Here is a 25,474-nt window from a genome sequence, read left to right as displayed (position 1 = left end):
CCAAATCATTATCCCCATATGCCACAAGATGTGTCTGAATTCCTGAACAAATTGGTTTGAAGAGATGGTCTGCCAAAAGATTTAAGAAAAAAAAATTTGAGCATTTCTTTTCTCTTTATTACCATCTTATTACCCATCTCCACCCATGGGTGAACTGCTAATTTTCTCTCTTCTCCTCTATAATACTAGAGACAATGAAGCAACAAATCTTGTTAACTGAAGTGTGAAGTGTCTAGATTAAACTGAACTTTGTGTACTCTTCCCAGGCAATATACAAGGTGTAAAGAAATAGCTATTGCATTTTCCTTTGCATAATTCCAAATTAATCTGGTATTGTGTACTTGCTCACAAATGTGAAAGTTTTACAGAAAAGAGATTTAGCAAATTTAAGGAAATGTTTCCTTTTACCTTCTTAGTCTATGATCTCATAACCACAGAACTTCAAATATGATGGATACTAGGCAAGGTCAGTTTGGCTCAATGACTCACCAAAATTAAGTACACTGCTATGATCAACCACTAATGATTTCAAATATTCCTTTAAAAATATATGATTACTATGATGGGAGTCAGTGAAGAGAAAAAGCTGCCCAGAGATGTAAATGTTGTCATGTCAACGACATAGAAACAAGAGTTTCCCAAACTACCAAGATACTTTCTCCGAGTCCATATTTTTAATATGACAAGTGACTGTGCAGCAATTTTGATTACTCATGAAGATAGGAAATCACTGATCTCTTTTGGCAGCTAAATACTTCACCCGCTTGTATTACTTATATATCAGCATTGAATAACAAATATAGAAATAGAAGGGAGCTCAGAGACTATTAAGTTCAACTTCCTTATTTTTTTAGATTTGAGGAAACAGAGGCAAAATGTGTTTAAGTGATTTGCCCAGGATCAAACAGCTAGTCACTTAACCACACTTTGCCTCCATTTCCTCAAAGAGGAAATTTCCCCAATGCTTTTTTTTTTTTTTACTGCCACATTTAAATTTCAGTTTTTTTTTTATAATGCTAGCAAATTGAAAAGTAAAAATAGGTGACACCAAAGAAAGCTAGAATACACAAGACTCAATCAGTTATCATGCTCACTTTCTGAGGTTAATGAACTCTGAATACTTACTTCTGGCTGCATTTCTCCTCGACGTTTGTAAATTGTTTTTTCTCCAGTCAATCCATCAATTATCTTAGCATCATCTAACTCCCCACTAGGTTGGTGTTTCAGCCATTGTCGTTCTTTACCCTTGGCCTAAAATGACAAAATATACATGTCATATGAGTTCTATTTAACTATGCAGGGATATGTCTACATCTTTACATAGAGGGAAAAAAACCCCAGGACATCCACCAGGACTTTTCAATAACTGATGGTCATGTTGGCTTACCTCACTGAAACTTGAACACTTTCATAAAGAGACTCGTTTCTTCCATAGTGAGATTTATTACTATTGTCAAAGAACACGTTCTTTCTGATGATTTTGTCAGTTTTAATGGTTTTCACATATGGTACTTTAATGTGAATGATGAAATGTTAACATTTAAAACACATAGGATCTAGAAAATAGCATGCAAATGAACCTCTGGAGAGCTGTACAATATGAAGAGATCTAACAGAGAAGCATTTGTTCTGGGTCATCTGTCAATTGCTCTTGGAAAATTTATTAAGTAAAAAGAAAAAGCAAGATTTATTAAAATTATCTCTGAGTAACTACAGTGGAGTCATGGTACTAAAAGTTCCTCCATTAGAAAATAATTCATAATTAGAAGCTTTCCATGACTTACCCTAAAAATTTTTAATAGCTAAAAACAGTGGTATGGCCATATTCTGTGAACTAAGTTTATGTTTGTTCTATTGCATTAACTAATATATTGAGTTATTTTTCATATTTTCAACATCTTCCAATAATTGCAATAATATATGGAAATCATTCCCATGCAAAGTAGAATAAAATGATGTGTAAAGAACAGTGAATATAAATATTTAAATATAAAACTGTAACATACATAAATGGAATATCCAAAAGTCTTATTGTAGCTTTATGTTAACAAAGCTTTTGCAACAAGATTTTTGGGCTTAAAACATCTTGTTCATTTCCCCTATATCTCCTAGAATGCCTCTAGAGCTCAGCTTCTTGAGCTGTGGATCACAACCCCAAATGGGGTCTTATAACTGAATGTGGGAGTAGCAAAATTTTGATTTGTTATTAGTAAATGTTTTATATAACTATATAAACAGGGTCACATAAAAATGTCTTGGGTAAAAAGGGGCTGCAGGTGGAAAAAGTTTGAGAAGCCCTGCTCTAGAGTACTGTAAAAATCCTAGATCAGCATCAAGGTATATCTTGAGATCCTAGAAGCACTGAAGCTAGTCTGATATATATGAATAAACAGTGGTTCAATAGTTAGTAAGTAACAGACTAGGGAGAATGCCTTGGTCCAAGGGTGATGGTCATCTTTCAGGTGCCTCAGAATTCCCACCGATTGTGTAAAACATTATTTTAAGAGCTGTGGACACACAAAAAAATGCAAAAACAGTCCCTGCCACAAGAAGCTTACATTCGAATCAGGCAAACAATGTATATTATATCAGAATTTATAAGATTAATACTGAGTAAATGTAAGGTAACCTTGAAGGAGAGGGGGAGGAAGTTGCTCTTGAGTTGAATCTTAAAGGAGGCTAGGAATTCTTGGGAGGGAGAATATTATAGGCATGGGAATATCAACTACTGCAAAGACAGGGAGAGAGGAGATGAAGTATAATGTTCAAGGATCAGAATACAAGTCAGTACGGTTAGAAGCTAGAGTGAAAGGAGACCAAGAGGATGGACGATGACTGGGAAGGTGGGAAGGCTAAGATTCAGAAAGAAAAGGATGCTGGAAGACTTGTTCTCTCTCCATATTTATTCTGAGCCTGTTTATTTAGTTCTAAAATGAGGATCATGACAACTACTGCACATGATTACTAAAGCACAGCAAATAATAACAGTGTACACAGCTAGTTACACCTGGACCTTGGAAAGGTACTTTAGCTCAATTCAATAAGCATTTAATTAAACACCTGCTGTGTTCTGATACACAAACAAAAATACAAGTCCTTGCCCTCAAGCTTGGAGGAGAGAGGGGGCAGAAAGCAGAACAGCACATATATGGATAAGCCAATAAAAAGCAGACTCAAAAAAAATCAGTAATTTTGGAGAGCATTAACAAGAAGCAGAATTGTATATATGTGTGTGTGTGTGTGTGTGTGTGTGTGTGTGTAGTGTAGTGATAAGGGTAGAGCTTACACAGTGGTATGGAGGTAGGAGATGTATTATTGTGTGCAGTAAGAAGGTCACTTGGCTGAAACATAGACTGTGTGAGGAGGAACAGTGTAACATCAACCTGGAAATTCAGGCTAGAGGAAAATTGTAAAAAGCTTTAATGGCAAGAAGTGGTCACTAAATTTTTCTGAGCAGGAGTTATATGGTTGAAACTGTGCATTAAAGAATTATTAATTTGGTAGCAGACACCACTCTGAAGGCAGAAAATGAGGAAGAATTAGGAGTTTGCTTGATGAGAGAAAAGCATAAAAGCTGGCTTAAAGCTAAACATTCAAAAAGCTAAGATGATAGCAAATGGTCCCAATCACTGCCTGGCAAAGAGAGGGAGAAAAAAGGAAGCAGTGTCAGATTTTATATTGAAAAATCACTGTGGATGACTGTAGCCACGAAATTAAAAGATGCTTTTTGAAGGAAAGCTATGGCAAATCTGGACAACCCACTAAAAAGAAGAGACATCACTTTGCTGACAAAGATCCACATACTCAAAGCTATGCTTTTTCCAGTAGCAATGTTTGGCTGTGAAAGCGGAACTATAAAGAAAGCCGAGTACCACAGAACTGATGCTTTCAAGTTGTGGAAAAGACTTTTGAGAATCCTTTGGGCAGCGAGGAGGTCAAATCAATAAATACTTAAAGAGATTATTCATTGGAAGGCCAAATATTGATGTTGAAGCTTAAACACTTAGGCCACATAATGAGAAGACAGGACTCAGGGGAAAACCACCCTGATCTTGGGAAAGACTAAAGGCAAAAGGAGAAGGGAATGGCAGATGAGATGAATGAGATGAGCGTCATGGAAGATAACAACATTTGGGAAATTGTGGAGGACAAAAGAGCCTGGCATGCCATGGTCCACAGTATCACAGAGAGTCAAATATGACTGTACAACTGAACAATAACAATTAGCTATATGCAGGATGAACCGGAAAGGTAGGGAAATGAATCTGGGATGGAGATGTCCAGCTGGTGGCAGGTAACATGGGGGCTAGAGTTCCCCCATGTGATAGATGTGATGTGATAACTGGATAGATGGATTTGAGAGTCATCTACATTGTGAGGATATTTTAATTAAAGACCCATGGGAATTGATTCAATCTTGAGCATATAGAAGGAGAAAATTGGGCCTTGGTATACAACTACAACAGTGTTGGGAAACAGATACTGACTCAGTGAACACTGAAAAGGTTAAAGATAAAAGAACCAGGAGAGTTCGGTGCCATGAAAATCCAGGGAGAAGGGAAAAGTGATTGTAATAGATGATTGTCAGTGGCAAAGGTTGAAGAGAAGCCAAGGTGGAGGAGGGCTGAGAAAAGGTTATTAGATGAGATTACTGGTAACTAGAAAAAGAATTATCCAAATTATGCAGTTAGAACATTTCAGGGTAATTGGCCAAGAAAGTGTGGAGGATTTTAATGTGAAACAGACTCTAGCCATTCTGAAAGGCCAGTAAATGAATAAATGAAGAAAAGGTATTAAGTACTTACTATGTTTTACTTGCTGACTCATTCCAATTACTGAAGTATTCTGCTTTGGAAAATTTTAGATCTTTTTATTTCAAGTGCAAATGCTCCACTCATTGGTATGATTACAAATGAAAAGGAAACTGCCCATATTTCATACAGTGGAAAAGTTTATTACTACAGGGAACAATTCTATAGTAATAACAAAGTGAATTAGAAGTCAAAAAGAAAAGAAGGAAACAAATATTTATTAAGTACCTACTTTGCACTAGCCAATATGTTGAGTAAATTATTTACAGATATCTCATTTGATCCTCACAACAATCTTGGGACAAAGATGATACTGTTATCTCTATTTTATAGTTGAGGAAATTGAGACAGACTGAGTTCAGTTAAATGCCTTGCTCAGGGTCACTGAGCTAAGAAATATCTGAGATCCCTAACCTCAGCTCTGTATCCTCTGTACTCCCATAGCCCCAGGAAGACCAAGGCTTAAATCTTACCTCAGCTCTTCACTGGCTGTGTGACTGACTCCAAAGAAAATATCCAACCTCTTGGAGCCACAGTTTCTTCATTTATAAAATGAATCCCTTCCTCACAGGGTTATCGTGATGATCAAATGAGATAATTCATGTAAAGTTTAAACTTAAAAACATTACGTAAATGTAAGATCCAGCCTGAACAAACTGTAGGGAGAAAATAAGCAGGCGGGCACTGTGCCAAGGGAGGCTCTGTTGGCCACGGACCCTGCTTTTGGAGATGGCAATAAAGGCTGCTCAGGATCATGGCAGCACGGCGCAGAGGAAGAAAACCTTAGTTCAGTTCCCACTTTGGGGATCTGTTACTTGTATGAGCTTGGGCAAATCACCTGCCTCAGGGGCCCCAATTTCCTTCTTTGAGAAATAAGGGGGTTTGATTCAATGGTCTCCAAAGTCCCTTTCAGCTCCATACCTATGAGCCCATGGTAATGAGACCCATTCTTCCATGGCACTTTTGTAATCAGTCTCACCAGAGTATAGTCATACCCTATATAAGGAACAAGCCAAAGGGAGATGCTATGCTACAATCTGGCAAGGTTAAGAGCAGCTGCAGAGCTGGAGGCAACCGACATGAAGGCCAAAGTGGCAGATGTGATCCCAAGGCAGCAGATGAGAGCTCAAGACAGTGGATAATGGAGGACTATGCACTTGATGGTAAAATGGGCAGTGTGAGATTTGTTGTAATTTTTTGGTCAGCTTTTGTAAATAGTTAATGCCAATTATTTAAGTCTTCACTGAGCTGTTTTATTCACATGCAGGTCATGTGCAAGTCCAAATTTATATTTATGCAAAGATATGAACATATCTTTTAAAAAGTATGCAAATGCTTTTCTTTTCTTACTCCTTTTGCCATTAAATGAAAACATTACACTTACAAATGCTGAATCATTTTGGTTTTATTCATGTGGGCTTAATTTTCTTGACTGTTTTTGAGAGACATGAAGATGCTTTGTTATTGTTATCAGTACAAAACAAAAAATATACTAAATATCATGTTCCTGTAAAACATAAATATAATTGCAAAATATAAACTGGTAGAGAAAGTAAGCAAAAATTTTTTATGATGATTTCATTAGTTGTACTTATACAAGAATGGATTAATGTAACTGAAGCTCAGCATTTTAAGATACTGAAAAAAGAGACTCTTTTTCCTACCCAAGTTTTATAGTCGACTATGTTATTGAATAAAATTTGAGCATTTCCAAACAATTTTCTAAGCCTCTTAAAGTATTTAATATTTTCACAGGAAATTGCCAGGATTTTCAATCACATATAGTAGCTAAAACCCCCACAAATGAATAACTTGGTTTTTTACTGAATATTCAAGGAACTTTTACTTTACAAAATAAGTCATGAAGATGGAATTTAGAAGGTCAAAGGAAGTTATAACTGGAAAGGTCATTAGACATCACCTCATTTTAGGATGAGGACATGAAACTCAGATTAATTGACTTGCCCAAAGTTATATATCTGGGATTAGAACCCAGGGTTCTTCCAGTTTTTTCCTATTACATATAAGGTTGTAGAGTCCTGGAAACTGAAATTGAGGACTGAGATTGCATTACTCTTACTCACCTAGGCCATTTTCTGCCCTGCCGCTGCTCCTACTTAGCTCTGACTTCCTTGAGACCCTGTCTCCTCATTTTTACCTGGGCCATTTTCTCTCCTGTTACTCTCCCTCTTTCCAATATACTCAATGCTATGAGAGCTCTGACTTTTTTGGGGGAGAGTATTCTTGAATTTCATTACAAACTAACAGGAAATGATAGGGAAGAGATATAAAGCAACAGTTTCTTCTATTACAGTTTAGCATCATTATCAGGTTCCTTCAGTTTCTATGGGTCAGTAACTTATTCCAGATCCAGATCATGGAAGAATCAGTGGGACTGGCTTTGTGTGGGAACATGTTGATAGGCAAATTCAGGTAGCAGGTGTGGCAGCTGGTGAGTCTCTCACTTACTCCTCTGAACCTTCCCACACAGCACAGGGTAAACGGGCACAGTACATGGAGGTACAGCATATTTATCCTGGGTGAGTTTATCTGTGCTTCAGATACAGTAGACATCTTAGAGAAAGCCAAAGCTGGAATGCAAGCTCTGAGTCCACCTGTGGGCTCCTAAGGTCCTCTAGGACCTTCTTGTCCAAAGTGACCCTGGCACAAATACTTACAGCACTGACCAAAGAAATTTTAGTCACACAGTTACCTTTAATTCTCTAGAACTAATTGACTCTATGCTACCATTGCCTCTGTAAAGGACATACCATTGTTCTGCCTTACTGTTCCATTCATCATTCCTGTAATTTCCTAGATTCTGCTATACTTGTTGCGTCCCCTACTGAAATGTAGGAGTCAAGCAGAAAGACTCTTTCCACTTTTTTATCTTACCTCAGGCTCTTAGTTCAGCTTGGCCTTTAGTAAGTGCTAAAAAAAAAAAACCCTTTCATTTTCATTTATTAAAACACTTCATTAAAAAACCACACAAGAGAATGTCATTTTAAAACAGTATCTTGAACATAGTAAACAGTTAATAAAAAAACCTACTGAATTAAAATAGGGAGCACTCTCTCACAGAAGATTTTGAGTTTAGGAATGAGAACAATAATGAGAAAGAATAAAATGGAATATCACATTGTGGATCATATTTAATCCCCTACCCCTAACTTTCATAATTTCAGGAAAAAAAAAGATATTTATTTCTTTCAATAAAATAGGTACTGAAGACCTGGGGTATAAATTCAGTGTGAAGGCTTAAAAGAACCAACAAGACTACTAATTCTAAAATAAAACTGCACAATCAAAACAAATTAATTCAATTAAGCAAATATTTATTACAATTTACTTGTCTCCTCTTCCTCTCTCTCCAATCCATTCTTCATATATTTCTTACGCATATGCCATTTCTCTATTGAAAATTCTCCAGTAATTCCCTATTAGATACCAAAGTTAAAATACCTTCCTCTGGCATTTAATGACCTCAATAATGTGATACAACTCTCCCAAATGATCTTCATTTCATAGCATACTCTTCTCACCACACAAACTAGAGTATTTGCTAGTCCATTACATGTTTTGTGTCTTCCTGCCTTTATTGCTTTTACTTATATTATTTTTTATACTTAGAATCACCTCTCTTTCCCCTTTGTGCATTTTGAAATACTGCCCATACTTTAAGGCCAGTTCAAAAGTCATGTCTTCCATGAAATCTTCCCTGATTTTCTAGTTGAAATGATTCTTTCCTTCTCATATCCTCACATCATAGTTGGCTTGTATCTCTCTTAAATACTTCTATTCTTTTGCATTATACATTTTTTATTTATGTGCTCTACTTGCTAAATTGAGAGCTTCTCTTATTTAATTTTTCCTTCTCCCTTAGGATTCAGTACAATGCTCTGCATACAGTAGGTGCTTAGTGTTTGTTGCTACTATTGTTGAAACTATAAACCCATATCTATGCCAAGTATTGTTGTTGTGATTGGATTTTTTGTAATTTATTTTTCCAATTATATATAAAGAGAGTTTTCAACATTCTGTAAGATTTTGAGTTCCAAATTTTTTCTCCCTCCCTCTCTTACCTCTTCCCTTCCCAAGACAGCAAACAATCTGAAATAGGTTATACATGTACAAGCAATATAAACATATTTCCATATTAGTTATGTTGTGAAAGAAAAATTAGAATAAAAGGGAAAAATCATGAGAAAGAAAAAACAAAAAAGTGACAGTAGCATTATGCTAGGTGTTGTAAGGAAGACAGAAGTAGGGTAAGATATAGATCTCTACAATTAGACAATAATTATATGATAAGCTGTGTTACAGACTTCTAAAGAGATACATAAGCACACAGATCAGTGTTTGTATGCCCAAGTAATAAGGAAACTCAAAGGAAGGGAAAGATGACTCTGGGGTTGAATATATAAAATAAGGTTTCATTTAGGAGGTAAATATGGAGCTGGGTTTTGAAGAAAGTATAGGATTTGGACTCCTAATGAGGTTATATGGTTTTATATGACTAATTTATGTACAAATTTTATATGACTATTGTGTTGTATTAAAGTGGCAGTTTTCAAGTTTTTTGGGTCAAGCGATCACTTTCATAGGGCAAAGATCCTGTAAAATATTTCCTGGAACCTCACATGTTATAGCAAATATAAAAAGTGATGCAATACTTTCTCAAAATAACCATTTTAGAAAGGAATTACTCCCACAAAAAATCCTCCTCTTATTATCATGGTAGGGGATGATGCTGGGCCCTCTAAGATTCTGTCAGTAGGCCATAAGTAGGCTCTAACAGACTCTCACTACAGTCTTAGGAGCCAGTTGTGTTTTCTTTCTATGGAGCAGATAAGCTAATGTGGAAAGGCTCATTTACCAGTAGCCCAGATGCCTGGTGATGGGCCTTTTATTTTTTTTGGTCATGAGAGTTCATGAGAGTGAAAGAGGCAAAATGTATCTTCATCTTGCATATTTCACTCGTTCTTTTCTGCCACTGTGCAATAAGAATCATATGATTTTTAGACCATCTATAAATATTCACTTCTTTCTAACCTGCCCCTTTTCTGGAACCCTAGCTGATTGAGATCCCCTATTTGTGACTTTAGAGGTAGAAAATCAATCGGACCTACCTGTATGGGATCCCTCTTCTCCCTATGAAATACCTGCTTGACATGAACCATATACAAGTTTTAGGAGCAGCTTCCCATAAGACCATTATGGACTCCTGTTTTTTTCAATGAGTTTCCATGGTGACAATCCTGGTTTTAGCCTTTCCTTTTCCTGATCCCAGTTGGAAGAACCAGTGTGGAGGATTGGCAGGCTTTAGTATCATTCCCTTATTATCACTGCCTCCTGTTTTTTTGGATATCTTCACTTAGTATATGTAGTCTTCCTTTAAAGATGCCAAAAAAGAAGTATGGCTTTGGCACGGACCATCTTAATCATTTTTCCGTGTAATCCCTTTAGTCCTGGTGATGGACCCTCAAGCTTGTTATAATTGAAATTAAATACCAAGGGAAGTTTTAGACATATGAAAGGATGGATTATAGATTATCCTTGAAGAGGTGAATGACAGATTTTTTGGAACTGGTTATATTATGTATCCAAAAACAATAAGAAACATCATTTCATTGGATATTTAGCTTTCTCATATTGCAGTACTTAAAATACATATTTGCAAAAAGACCACCATGAAAATAATTGCAGATTATGTTCCAACATTTGTTTCAGAGGCTGACGAAGTACAGAAATTCTATGAAAAGCTTAATCAGACCTTCTAAATTAAATCAATATATACTTTGATAAGAGGCAACTTTAATGAAAAGGTCTACTTAAGAATGATGGAAAATATGGTTCAGAATTATGGAATGAGAGATCACAAGCTTTTAGAATATAAAAAAACTCCATGATTTGTTATTTCATGAATATTTTCTCTTAATATATATTTTTTTAAATAAATAAAAACATATTTTCTTTCTTTTCCTCTCCCTTTCTTTGGAAAGCTACAGCAACACCAAAATCTTATGACAAATATACATTTGCTGTTTAGTCATTCAGTCATGTTTGATCAGTTATGTTTGACTCTTTGTGACCTCATTTACCATGGCATGCCAGACCCTTCTATCCTCCACAATCTCCCAAAGTCTATCCAAATTTGTGTTCCTTGTTTCTATGATACTCTCTTAACAATCTCATCTTCTTCCTCCCTCTTTTCCTTCTGCTTTTAATCTTTCCCAATATCAAGGTCTTTTCCAATGAGTTGTGCCTTCCCATTATGTAGCCAGAATATTTATGCTTCATCTTCAATATTTCACCTTTCAATGAACAGCCTGTATTAATTTCTTTAAATATTGACTTATTTTATCTTCTTGCTATCTAAGGGACTCTCAAAGTCTTTTCTAGAATCACAATTTGAAAGCAATGATTCTGCAGTTTTCTGCTTTCCCTATCTCCAACTGTCATGCTCACATATTGCTTCTGGAAATACTATGGCTTTGCATTTAAGGACCTTCGTTGGCAAGGTGATGTCTCTGCTCTTCAGTATGCTATCCAGATTTGCCATAGCTTTTTTCCCAACAAGCACGAATCCATTAATTTCATTTCTGGAGTCATCTGCAATGATCTTTGATCCCAAGAATATAAAATCTGACATTGCTTCCATTCTTTTCTAGTTACTAGGAAGTGATGGGACCAATTATCAAAGTTTTTTTGAATGTTAAGCTTCAAGGCAATTTTTACACATTTCCATTTTACTCTCATCAAGAGACTTTGTATTGTCATTTTCTGCCAGAATAGTGTCATCTACATCTGAGATTGTTAATATTTATACCAGCAATCTTAATTCCAGTTTTTGATTCATCTAGCATGGCTTCCATGTGATCTTCTCTGTATACAAGTTAAATAAATAAGATGACAATGTACAGCCTTATTATATTCTTTTCCAATTTTAAACCAGTCAGTCGTTTCATGTTCGGTTCTAATTGTTGGTTCTTGGCCTACATACAAGTTCCTCAGGAGATAAACTGATTTGGTATGCCCATCTCTCTGAGAACTGCTATATTGTGTTCTACACAGTCAAGGCTTTAGTGTAGTTAGTGAAGTACATACAGATAATGCTTTCTCCATAATCCAGGGAATGTTGGTAATTTGATCTCTAGTTCCTTTGCCTTTTTCAAAACCATCCTGCTCTTTTTTTGTCAATTCTTGGTTCCCACATTACTGAAGCCTAGTTTGTAGAATTTATTTTTATGGTTATAAAAAAGCTAATTTATTATTGCTGTCTTTATATATAGCAATTACAATGTCAAAAAGGGAAAAATAATAAATAGCTGTGGTTACAATATATGACTTGTGTTTATTTAATCATAGTAGTAATTTTACTATATTTTATTATAACTTAAGCTTTCATTTTTCAGATTCTCCTGGTTTGCAGATATCATCCAGCTTCAAAATCATCCTGACTACTTGTGTTGCAAGACGAATCTGTTGTTGTTCTTGTTTTTCTTTTCTTTTCTTTTTTGTCAATCAGAGTTTCTAACAGATGTCATTTGGATCCTTATACAAGCAGTCAGTATGAAGGGCATGATTCATTTCTTTCACTGGTGTGGTTCATACACTGTGATGGTGATTGTCCTTTATTCTCAAAAAGAACCAAAATGATATCACAATGTTAGAACCAAAATACAATGTGTCTGACCGTGGCTGATCAGACCAATATGATCTTGGAACACTCTGCCACATGTCAGATACAAATAGTCCTTTTGAGTACTTGGGATGGATTCTCTAACCTTATGCATCTCACATCTCTTCTGAGCTACTTCAATTCTGTTTTCCTCATAGAACACAGCACCTTTTTTGATGAGTGCACAGAATGCTAATCAGTGCAAATGTTTTCTATGTTGGTCATAATTTGGATGAGAGTCATACCACTATTTTCAGAAAAGGCCATGGGAATGACTTCTAATGCATCTGCAAAAGGTGTCCTAGCATACTGCTCCAAGGAAAGGCACTTAACAGTTTCTTCACTAACTGCCAAAGCATAAGATATTTCAACTGCACTATCTCCATATATCAGATGATTATCACAACTATCTTTCTAATCCTATACAGATAGTATCACAAAGAAATCATTTTACTTCTTTAATTATCATTTTATTTCCTCCTCTAATGAATATGGTCATGGCCTTGGAGTTGTTACATTTCTCTATTAATAAGCATTTTGTCTTTGGTTGTTCTAAATGAGATCTCTTTTATCAGACCAAAAAACCAAGTTTTTCATGTGTGTGTGTTCAGAGAACCATGAAACAATGAGCTCTCCTAATGCAATGGCAATCAGTTCAAGTTCAGGTCCCTCTATCCAATGGACAGTAGGCAACTTATCCTGCATAATTTGCTTTATCATCAAAGCCCCATTGGCAAATAGCTAGGTGTGAACCGATAAATTTAATTTGTTCAATCATCTCTTCAAACTTCTACTTTTCATACTTCTATAATCTTAATCAGAGGCAACATGAAAGGTTATGTTTGGTTTTTGGCTTGGGTGGCTCAAATGGACATTGTAGAATTGCAGTCTTAGCATTTTTCTACTTCTTTGGACATTTGTGGATAACTAAAATCCAGATCCACAATTATTCTGAGTGTCTTCAAGTCTTCCCCCTTCTTTGCCTTCTTACTTTGATTAGTTCAAAGTCAACATCATTCCATTTCATTTCAGTTACTGTCAGGCTAGCATTTACAACAATTCTGGCCATTTGCTGGTGGTAGCTGTTAGCTACTTTTGAACCAAGAATTGTTTTAGCAGTCTGGAAGAGAAGAAGTTCAATGTTAAGAACATTAGCTAGAAAATTCTCATTGATTTTGTCCAAATGTTCATTAGTAATTTGAGCAGTCTGCTCATAACAATCTGCTATTCTGATTGGATGAATACCACGAACTAGCATTTTTTCAGCTTCTTCTAACAGAGCACCAGCCAGAACAACTGTGGTCCCATCTCCAATCTCATCAATTCTATGATCTGGAAAATTCAACCATCTGTTTAGCAATTTGATGACCTACATGTATCAAGCTTAAAACGGTGCACCATCTTTGGTTAGTCTCATCACCATCCTTATCCATCATCATTATATCAAGTGCATTATGTCCAAGTGATGTTCTCATTGTATTTAATATAGCCTTTGCCATAATTTTGTGAGTCTTGATGGCCTTCAGTTTCAAAAGGTAAGGCTTAAGCTCTTGGTCCTTGATGATGAGGAAAGGATGGCCATATTCATTGAATGCTGGAGTCTCCATGGAAGACATGGTTGAGCTAGAAGGGATCCCTCTCAGCAATAAGTGGAGACTAAATAAGTAGGAGCTAGTTTGTAGAATTTTAAGTATAAGCTTGCTGGCCTGTGAATTGAGTGCAATTGTTTAGTAATAGGAACATTTCTTGGCACTGCCTTTCTTAATGAGTGGGATATAAACTGATCTTTTCCAATCCAGTGGTCACCGCTGTGTTTTTCAAATTTGCTGGCATAAAGAGTATAGAACTTAAGCATCATTTTTTGGGGTTTTAAATGGCTCAACTGTAATTACATCACCTCCACTACCCTTACTATTAGCAATGCTTCCTAAGTTCCACTTCATTGAGAGTAGTTTGGAACTATGCTTAAAAAATTATCAAACTGTGCATACCCTTTGATCCAGCAGTGTTACTACTGGGATTATATCCCAAAGAGATTATAAAGAAGGGAAAGGGATCTGTATGTGCACAAATGTTTGTGGCAGCCCTTTTTGTAGTGGCTAAAAACTGGAAACTGAATGGATGTCCATCAGTTGGAGAATGGGTGAATAAATTGTGGTATATGAATATTATGGAATATTACTGTTCTGTAAGAAATGACCAACAGGATAAGGCCTGGAGAAACTTACACGAACTGATGCTGAGTGAAATGAGCAGGACCAGGAGATCATTATATACTTCAACAACAATACTATATGATGACCAGTTCTGATGGACCAGGCCATCCTCAGCAACGATCAACCAAATCATTTCTAATGGAGCAGTAATGAACTGAACTAGCTATGCCCAGAAAAAGAACTCTGGGAGATGACTAAAAACCATTACATTGAATTCCCAATCCCTATATTTATGCCCACCTGCATTTTTGATTTCCTTCACAAGCTAATTGTACAATATTTCAGAGTCTGATTCTTTTTGTACAGCAAAATAACGTTTTGGTCATGTATACTTATTGTGTATCTAATTTATATTTTAATATATTTAACATCTACTGGTCATCCTGCCATCTAGGGGAGGGGGTGGGGGGGTAAGAGGTGAAAAATTGGAACAAGAGGTTTGGCAATTGTTAATGCTGTAAAGTTACCCATGTATATATCCTGTAAATAAAAGGCTATTAAATAAAAAAAAAAAGTTCCACTTCATTGACCATAATGGTTGGACCAATTCAGTTACACTAAACATATATTAATTTGTCTGTTTTCCTATAGCCCCCTAAGATATGCTATTTTCTATTTTTTGTCCTCTTTGCCAATCTGATGGATGCTTTTTTCCTAATTTAGTACCTTGGAAGTTTTTTTTTCTTCAAATATAGCTATTGATAGCATAGATTTCTTCTTTTGAAATTTGCCTATTGGTATTCTTTGACCTATCAATTGGAGAATGGTTTTTATTGAAAATTTGAATCAATTCCTTACATATTTTGTTTTTTGAAAGCTTTATCAGAAAAGCTTCCTGAAAATTTCTTCCTAGTTACCTGATTAGGTTCATTTTATCTTCTGTGATCCTCTCTATCCCTTGTTTGTTTATGAAGAGTATTTTCTTCATGAAAAGAACTAGGAAGTCCTGGACACAATCAACACTGAATAACATTATAACAAATGAAATTTGTTATATATATATTTTTTCAAATTTAATAGCCTTTTATTTACAGGTTATATGTATGGGTAACTTTACAGCATTAACAACTGCCAAAACTCTTGTTCCAATTTTTCACCTCTTACCCCCCACCCCCTCCCCCAGATGGCAGGATGACCAGTAGATGTTAAATATATTAAAATATAAATTAGATACACAATAAGTAAAATTTATTATATTTTAACAGATAGAAAATGTCTGCTTACTGATGTGGTAGTAATTCCTGAATCAGTAAAGTCAGATCACTAACTTGTTAGAACAAAGAAAAATTAAATACAAAGGTGTAAGAAAGAATAAATATTAGAAAAAGATATGGCATGCACAAAACAATTCTAATCTGATCTATTAAAAACAAGTTACTGATATAGAAAAATAGGAAACAGATGAAGCAAAGAATATTGGAAAAGAACAATTGCATATAATTTAACTGAGCAAAGTCAACAGCCAAAATTAGCTAAAAGAACCTAAAACCATCATAGTTAACAAACACTTGATATCTTTGTCAAGCACAGAGCAGTGGCAGCCAAGAGAATGTAAATTTGTTTGTAAAATCTTATGGAAAAGAAGAGTGGAGGATGAATGGTATCATTTCTTAAAACAGTTTAAAGAAAGATTGGCAAGAGATTCAACTTAACAAAAATAATTCCATGAACACTGAAGGATTAAACTAGAAGAAAGACCATCAATGGGTGAAAAATGGAAAAGATTTTTTATAATAAACTCTTTTTGCCATCAAGGACAATGGAGCTATCACATTTAGGTTTCAATAAAATAGTCTCAGATATGAGTCTTGAGGAAGTGACAATGACACTGAAGAAAACAAAGATGGGAAGAGTGTCTGGACTAAATGAATTATATTTAGCAGTAGACTACACTAGAGGTAATATAATTTTGAGGGTGTTGAGGGATCTGAAGGAAAAAAAGAGAGCAAAGGGGTAGGTGAAAAAACATTTGGACCTTATTGTTGTCTTCCAAAAAAACTGAGAGAATATTATTAACTACTGACCATTATAACTACTTTCTCATCAGTGTAAAATTGTTGTGAAGATATGCTACATATGTATTAAGGTTATTCTTGATGAGAGTATTAAAAAGGAGCAGGGAGTCTTTTGCAAGTGACATCATCATACACAGAACGAAAGATGTAAAAAATGCATTTGCTTTGGTAGAACTAAATGCTACTCTAAAGGCTCCTTTTACAAGGCATCTCCCATGTACATACAAAAATTATACAAGATTCTGGAAAAGATATAACTTGTTCCATGCCTATTGGCTCATTATCAAATGAATAATAACACAAGAAGATGTATTCTTGCCACAACTGTTTGCCATCTGTCACGGATAATGTCCACCATGGATTCTAAAAGGAAGATGATTCCTTTTAAATGATCAGGACTTCAAAATGCTTTTTATACATGGAACTGTGCTAATTTGCATTAAACCTTGGAATACTTCAAAGCATCCTAAATATGATCCTTAATCAACCTGGACAAAAAATACCCATTATCCAGTCTACACCATTCAATTGGATAGATAACATTGTGTCTTATCACTACAAATGAGCCAAACTGCACAGGAGAAAAGAAGCTGAATATTATTTAGGAAACTGTAAAGTATTCTTAATGACCCTCATTGGAATACTGCAATTTCTGAAGAAATGAAGTTGAGGAACACCCAGAAGGCAATGGAGAAGTACTTTCCAAACACAAGCAGGTTGTAGCACATAACAAAGAATTATACAGAAGAAGCAGTGTAACATTTGTTTTTGAATAACTATATGACCAGAAAGAAATGAGTCAGTCACATGATAAGTGATGTCCATCTGTGTCAAAAGAACTCAAAAGCAATCCCCTTAAAGTGTTCCTAAAACCTTCATGGTGAACTCAGAGAAAGATAAGGACACATGTTCTTCAGGAAGGAAAGGTAGTCTGCATTGCTGGAGGGAACAATATTGAAGAGAACAGAGATCTACTGAAGTAAACTTTAAAATGCACTTTTTTTGTAACTTTTAATGGAAAGTTTCACTTTCTTCATCTGTTACAGAGACACTAGTATCTGTAGTGCCTACTTCATAGGCTCAAATGAGATTGTGCATATAAAGTCCTTGACAAACCATTGTCAGTGTCAGTTATTATTACTGCTATTATTAGATTCACATCTGCAGTAGGCAATGTTCACTTAATCTGCCAAGGCTTTTCCATGACACTCATTCAAGACCAGCCTGGAGAACAGCTGAAGAATGCTCCTGGATCATCAGAAACATGTGTAACTACCAAGAAAGCCATTGCTAGCCAAATGTAGCCCAGAAGTTTTACTTGGTAGGCAAAAGCAGATTATAGCACAATACAAAGAATTATGCAGATATAGATCTTTATCCTACTATCAGGATAACTACTAAACTTGCGTTAACTGCTAAATAGACATTTGCTTATAGTCACCCTTCTATAAATGGTAACTATAAATAGCATTTTTTTAAAAAACAGTATTTGTTGCTATTCAATATTCCATAATGAACATTAGGTATTATAATCTTCATTCGGGAGTGAATGGTTTTTTTATATGTCTAATAGTGACTCTTCTTTAAGAAATTAGTTAACTAATTCCCTGTTGGTAAATAGCAGGGTGAAAAAAAATCTACTTTAATTGCTAAAAATTTTTTTACTTAACACACACACACACACACACACACACACACACACACACATTCTCTCTCTCTCTCTCTCTCTCTCTCTCTCTCTCTCTCTGTCTCTGTCTCTGTCTCTACTAATATAGTCACTATATAAGCCAGTAAATGGAGAAATTCACTACCAAAAGGAGAAAAAAGGGATCAAGTGTGGGAAAAAGCATACTTTTGTTAAGTGTCTATGGATTCAGCTCATAGTACAAGGCAGCTTTCTTTAAACTTGTTTACTATTCTGATTATGCATTCATGAAGAGGGACTGGTCTGACAATGTTAGAGGAAAACCAATTTAAGAATTCTTACTCCTTGGAACCTCTCAACAAACCAGGACATAATATTATATGACTTCACTACAATACTTCAATTTCATGATCTTTAAATCTTCTAAGGAGCTTTTCTAAACCCTGGGCAATTTAATGTTTGAGGAACTAAGATATTGTCATATAGCAGTAACTTTTGTCTTTAGGGCAATACACTAGAATTTTTTTTTTTTTTTTTTAGAATATTTAGACAGTTTTAGGATTAATCAGAGGAGGAGGTCTTCCTGGTCTCAGTCTTAAAAGTTGCTTCAAATTTATAAGGTAAAGAACATGGATATTTGAGTAGTCTTCTTCTGACCTTTAAATATTATCTATGACATTATATGAAAGCTAGGGTCTCCACCAGAAATTAGTACATCTGCATAGAAGAATATTGAAAAAGTATGTGATAAAATAAAAAAAAATTTAATTAGTTTCACTTTTTCCAATTCTATTTCATTTCTATGTATCTTTATCTTAAAAATGTGGGCGAGGTCTCCAAAGCTGGAAGAGGGTACTGAGATCCCATGATGAGAATCTGGAACAAATTTTATTTTTTACTTCAATAGTATGAATGTAGATGGTAAATCTGCACATTATTTTAAAAGAACATTTAAAGTGGCTTTTTAGCTTGATGCTAACTACTAGCCTCCTGGACTATTCTACAACAAAATAGCTGTGGAAAACATTAAAATGGACAAATGCAAAAGTTAGGAGAAGTTTCTGAAAAATCTCTAATGGGCTTTGTCAAGATAAAATTGTTTGTTTTTGCATCATTTACCACAAAAAAGATGTTTTAACAACTGGTCTCTTTACTGGCTCCTTCCATGAAGATTCTGTTACAAGATTGTTTCCTTTACTTAAATGTGGGGTTCTGCCTTATTAAAATTCCAGATATGTTTAAATCTAGGAATTTCAACTAAAATGCATGTATAAGAACCAATTTACAAATATTCTTTCAAAAATTGCATTAAGCCTTCAGAAAATGCTATAGTATCGCTTTAATATAGGAAAAGGAATTTTTTTAGGTTACAGAGGATTCTTTTAGAATCAAAGCAAATGAAAAGGATGGAGAGGGGAACTGGGAACAAACATGATAACTAACTTTGATGGAAAGTCATGTGTTTGTTCTAAATTGCAAAATAGGCTCCATATGTTCAAAAGAGGTAAAAACCACCTTGCAAGATGAAGTCTTCTCAAAACAGATGGATTTTGAGTTATACTTATATTTTTCTACCATTCTCTTGTCTAATTTACCTCTGGATATGAATCATAAGCTAAAATCATAGTTCTTTATAAAAAAAAGCTCATAGTTCTGCTCTTAGTGATCTATTTTTTTATATGCTTGTACCGAGAATGTACACTATGATTTGAGGAAAAAATCTGGGCTGAAAAGGAGGCTTGGTGAAAGGGAAAACAATTCTTGATGATTGTCTTGATTCACTCACTGACTTGGATCTTCCTGAGTAAGTGAGCTAATTAGTCAGCATCTCTTCACTGATCTTCGATAGGCAGGGATTCTTTCTCTCTCAAGACCTCAGTTGCATCCTGGCAACTCCAGATACAAAAGGCCACTGCCCCCTAAATACCACTAATCTTAAACTTTCATTTTGGGGACTGGTCCTATGATTTCATTGGTATAGAATGGCTCCTTATGAGCTATCTCTACCAATTCAGATCCCAAATGAGAACAATGGTTTTAAAGAGCTTCCTGCAGGGCTAAGAGTTTAAAGAGTTTACACAGCCAGAACTTGAACTCAGTTCTTTTTGACTTCAGGCAGGGTTTCTAAACATTGCATAACACTGCCTTTTTAGACTTCCTCATTAATTTTCTTAATTTTCACTTCAGTTTCCTATAAAGAAAGTGTCTTCTACAATGATTCAAAGGGTGAAAATCTGACACTAACCTAAGGGAATCTGTTATGATGTGCAGGATCAGTTCACTAGTGACATGGTATATCATCATTCTAAAAGGGCAGAATATTACGCACCAGGGATTCCTTCAGAGCAGAAGGATAGAAACCTGCTACTCTCACAGCTCTCACATCTAGTGCTTCCCTCTAATTCCTTGTACCCTTTATAAAACCATCCCTAAGAAATAACAATTATCTGATTGGTGAACGCTGAGAAATGGAAAGAAAATTTGAGATTGTTCAGTTATGGAAATTAAGCCAGATGTTCTCTCCAGTACCTAGAGATCTCCCTGACAAGGGCAAATCTTTACAATCTAAACTGAATGAGAGAGCTAATGCTAAGCACCTGGTGACTGTGGCTAAGCACAAGGTGTCAATATGGAATGACAAACAGGATGAATTTGAAGCACCCTGACATCCTCAGGCATCAGTAAAAGGAGATGCCTGAAAAACACTGGAGAGGAAACATAATTAAAAAGACTGGCAATTATGTCATATGGTGTAGGGGATGTGAAAAGAGGAAACTCAGATTCTAAGACAGCTACAGATCAACTGCTTGCAAAAAATCTTTTTATTGTCAATTCAGAAATGATACACAGAAAATCACACATTGAATGTTAAAACTGGGAAAGATCTTAGAAATCACCCAATTCAATCTCTTTATTTTTTAGATGAGAAAACTGAGAGCTTATGAGTAGAAGAACTGAAATCTAAACTCAATCCTTTTAAATGAAGTTTAGATCACCTTAACTACTGCCCTTCACTAATCTCGATTCTAGGTTATTCACATACAAAGTTTAGGTTGGTGGGGGCACAAAGGCTAGAGCGCAGACAGATTGTGCAAGAGACATGGTGGTGACATCTCTCCTTCCTCAGCGGCAGCCTCATCAGTCATACGAGATGAGGTGCAAGTCTGAAACTCTGCTTTGGAAATTCAACCTAAATGATGAGTTGGCGAGTTCCTGACCAAACACCATATACTGTTCACCAAGGAAACTCCCATAGTTACCAGGATTACACATCAGCCTCAAAACTTCAGGGAAAGCATTAGTCACCCAGAAACATTTAGGCCAAAAGAAGAGGACAACCATGAAAGGGATCAAGTCAGAGATGTCTTGTTCTGTTTACTAACTGGAAAGAATCATCCTGAAGGAAGTTTTTTCTAACCTGGCTAGTTAGCTTACAAAAGAAACCTATTACATTGGAATAAAGTTATCAAAATATTAACAAAGTTAAATCACTGACTCCACCTTAAAAATTCCTGAACTAAAAAGTTTTGAAGATCCCTTTTAGTTCTAAATGCCACAATCCTAAGATTAGAAGTTCATCAAAAGTAGTTGTCTTGCATGCATGTGTATAAATAAGGATAAGGGAAGTCTTGAAAATTCTCCTTAGATCAATTTTTATTCGATGAGTATTTAATATTGCATCATGGGCAAATATACCACATAAATATAAAGCTTTACTGGCTAATATAAAGATGATAATTTTTATGAAATCATATGATCCAAAAAAATCCTAACGAAATGATCTGGTCTAATTTTAAGCTGATAAGGGTTTTCATGAACAGATAGTCTATTATTAATAATATTTTAATGCAATAATTTTTATACAGGGGCCAAAGTATATGAATTTAAAATCATAATTTAAAAGACCTAATGAACATTTAATTCTAAAAATACATTTAAAAATTTTTCAGTCATACGCACACATTTTACATAATTTCAATCAATGCTATTTGTTCTGCATATTTTACTTAATATTTTTTCATTAGAATCCTAGAAGAGACCTCATAAAATGCTATTAAGTTCTATCTATAATCAACAAGAACACCTCCCCTAGACATTCTGGTACAGAGAATTCACTACTTCTGAGGCATCCCCGTCTACTTTTAGGTAGCTTTAATTGTGAGGAAGTTTGTCTTTATACTAAAATTAAATCTGTCTACAACTGCAATCCATTTTTCTTGCTTCTGCCTTTTGGGGCCAGGCAGAGCAAGTCTTTTTCCTCTTCCCCATGGCTGGACTCCAAATAACTGAAGACAGCTATCATGACCTCCTAAGACTTTTCCGCTTCTTCATGGATATAGTCTCTTAAGGTTGCTTTAATTTTCATTTCTCTAACTGTAAGCAGGCCTATCTATTTTTGGAACTGATAATTTACTGCCTCTTTCCTTATGTGTACACACTTCATCTTCTTGGAACATTTATCAAACAGAATCTGGATACTGACCACATGTTTGAGTACTTTGTATATTTTTGACAATTTGCTTTTATTAGTTATATTTGAAACATACATTTTACCTATTCTGTTGTTTTCTTTGAAAGACCCAATTTATTACATTTTTGTGCACAGTTTAATTTTTTTTTAATCATTTGAAGTCTTGTAGATTGCCTCTGATTACATGTTTTACTTTTTTCAATAGTAATTTTTCTCTTCTCAGGTGGGGTAAATACATTTTTTCATTTTCTTCTATTTTTCTTTTAAAATGTTAAACTCTTTAACACATCTGGAATTTATTGCAATATATAATATGGGTCAAGGCTCTAAATTAACTCTTGAACATACAGCTATCTAATTGTCCCACTAGAGATTTCAATCCTTCCATGATGCTCCCAAAGTGGTTTTCAGCATCTGCTTTGAAGACCTCTAGAGAAGGGACACATGCTGCCTTCTAATGGAGCCCCTACCATTTAGGAACACTTTTAATGGTCCTGAAATATTTCCTTACATAAAGTCAAAGCCTATTTCTTTGTAATTTATACCAATTATTTTCATTTTTGTCTTCTGAATCCAATCAGAAAAAGTTAAATTCCTATTTTACATGACAATCCTTCAAAAACGTGAAGACAGGTCTCATGACCCCAGTACCATTTCTTCTCTCTAGGTAAAACATCCTCAGTTTCTTCAGTGAGGAAGCTGGGTAGCACTGTGGACAGAGGATTGGTCCTGAAGGGATCACCTGGGCTCAAGTCTAACCTCTGATATTTCTTACCTGGATGACCCCAGGCAGGTCACAATCTCTCTGCTCCAGTTTACTCATCTGTGTATGGGGAAAAGCACCTACTTTCCAGAGTCATTGTAAGGATAAAACAATATAATATTTGCCAGGAATGATAACTGTAAACCTTAAAGTTTATTATTAATAACAATATTATTGATATTATTAATATCAATATTAATAATATCAATAATGGCAGACCATGCTGCACTGTCTGAATCTTGAGAATGTGCATTATCCTGGTAGCCCTCCATGGAGATGAGTCATGATGCCCAAGTTCTCTCCCTCAACTATTTTGAAGACACGAACCTTGGAGACACTAATTTCTCAGGCTACTTGTATGGAAAACAGGGATAATATTGTAGTGGGTATCAAGGTATATTTCTTTATTGTTTGCTTTGCAAATCTGTCCCAATGAAATATTTTTCTATTATAAAGATGGTGCCTGTGTGGTGCAATGGATGGAGTACCAGTCCTGAAGTCAGGAGGACCTGAGTTCAAATCTGACCTCAGATGCTTAACACTTTTTTGTCTGCCTTATTCTATTGACTGAGTTTGCAATTTGCTAAAACATATATATTTCAGACTAATTGTTACCTACTGAGGATCAGTGGAGTATAGTGTATAGAGTACAAGAAATTTTTTTTTGAGATAGGAATACCTGGATATGAATCCCACCTCAACTCTTATGAGATATATTACCTGAGACAGATTATTTATTTAATTTCTCTAAATCTGAGATTTCTCAAGTGAAAAATAGAAAGGAAAATAACACCTTGTCTCAAATGGTTTTGTGAGGATCAAAGAAGATAACACATATGAAACACTTTGAAAACTTAAAAACTTAAATGTGAGCTATTAAATACTCATACCTTCCCCATCCTGAACTGAGGAGATTAATTTTTTAAACACAACATCTTTGTAAATCCTGACTCTGTCATCTAACATCCTGTCATCTAGGAGGCAGTAAAATCTCCTAGGATTGGGTCATTTTCAAATTTGATAAACATCCCATAGATACCTTTATCTAAGCCATAGCTAAAAATGTTAACCATCACAGCATTCCTCTAGCACCCTCTCTCCAGGTCAGTCTGAATTAAACTGCTAGTGACTACACTTTGGGTTGAGCTAGTCAACCAATTTCATATAATTTCTCCCATGCTTGTCCTCAGTCTATTGGGGATAATTTTAAGTAAACACTGAAAAAAATATTGCTTTTCCACTTGCTGGTTTTCTCCTCATAAATACTCACTTAAATATAGGAGACCACGCCATCTTCTCATTTCCATATCCTATACCCTTTCAAAGATCACAGTCCTACCAAGTCTCAGGGATATCTGAGAGGTCAGATTTGTCTCCCTGAATTAGAATGTCTAGTTCTTTTTGCTTTGCTTCTTGTCCATGTTATGTACACTGGGCGTGCAGACATCTGAGTGCATGGGTTTTATTGCTAGTTCTTTTCTTAGGCTTTGTATACTAGCCATTTCTGGGTGATTCTGCTCCCAGGCCTTTTTCTAGATTTTAGCTTGTCTTTGGTAGACATAAGCAGACAGTTTTCTCTCTCCCCTTTCCCTTTCAATTTAAAGGCCTTTTAATTAGATTTGCATGAGTCTAGGTGAATATATTTTCCACACTCCTTTTTTGTTTTTTTGGCTAGAAGTCATCATTTCTTTATTTTAAGCCAAATTCCAGAAGCCAAATTCTGTTCTCAGATATCATATTTTTAACTAGTATTATTTATCAAACCTTCCTTTCTTTTCTGAAGTACTTGTTTTCATTTGCTAGAAATTAAGATACTGACACTTGCAACCATGAGATCTTCTGTTTTTTACATAAGATTACTCCATTTTTTTC

At 35.2% G+C, this 25,474-nt stretch overlaps 1 protein-coding gene and 1 pseudogene across 1 annotated transcript in view; both read right to left on the bottom strand.

The window, feature by feature from the left end:
* Nucleotides 1–25,474, bottom strand: part of VWA8 (von Willebrand factor A domain containing 8) — a 398,466-nt gene that overhangs the window by 11,053 nt on the left and 361,939 nt on the right. The window contains exon 41 of the mRNA XM_031958441.1: nucleotides 1,126–1,251. Within this exon, the coding sequence (XP_031814301.1) occupies nucleotides 1,126–1,251 (126 nt within the window). The remainder of the gene's footprint in view (nucleotides 1–1,125; nucleotides 1,252–25,474) is intronic.
* Nucleotides 10,790–14,483, bottom strand: LOC100916984 (annotated as a pseudogene).

Source organism: Sarcophilus harrisii, chromosome 3 (assembly GCF_902635505.1).
Source record: "Sarcophilus harrisii chromosome 3, mSarHar1.11, whole genome shotgun sequence".
Taxonomy (NCBI): domain Eukaryota; kingdom Metazoa; phylum Chordata; class Mammalia; order Dasyuromorphia; family Dasyuridae; genus Sarcophilus; species Sarcophilus harrisii.
Note: the sequence above shows the minus strand (reverse complement) of the source record. Positions and strands in the feature narration are given on the sequence as shown.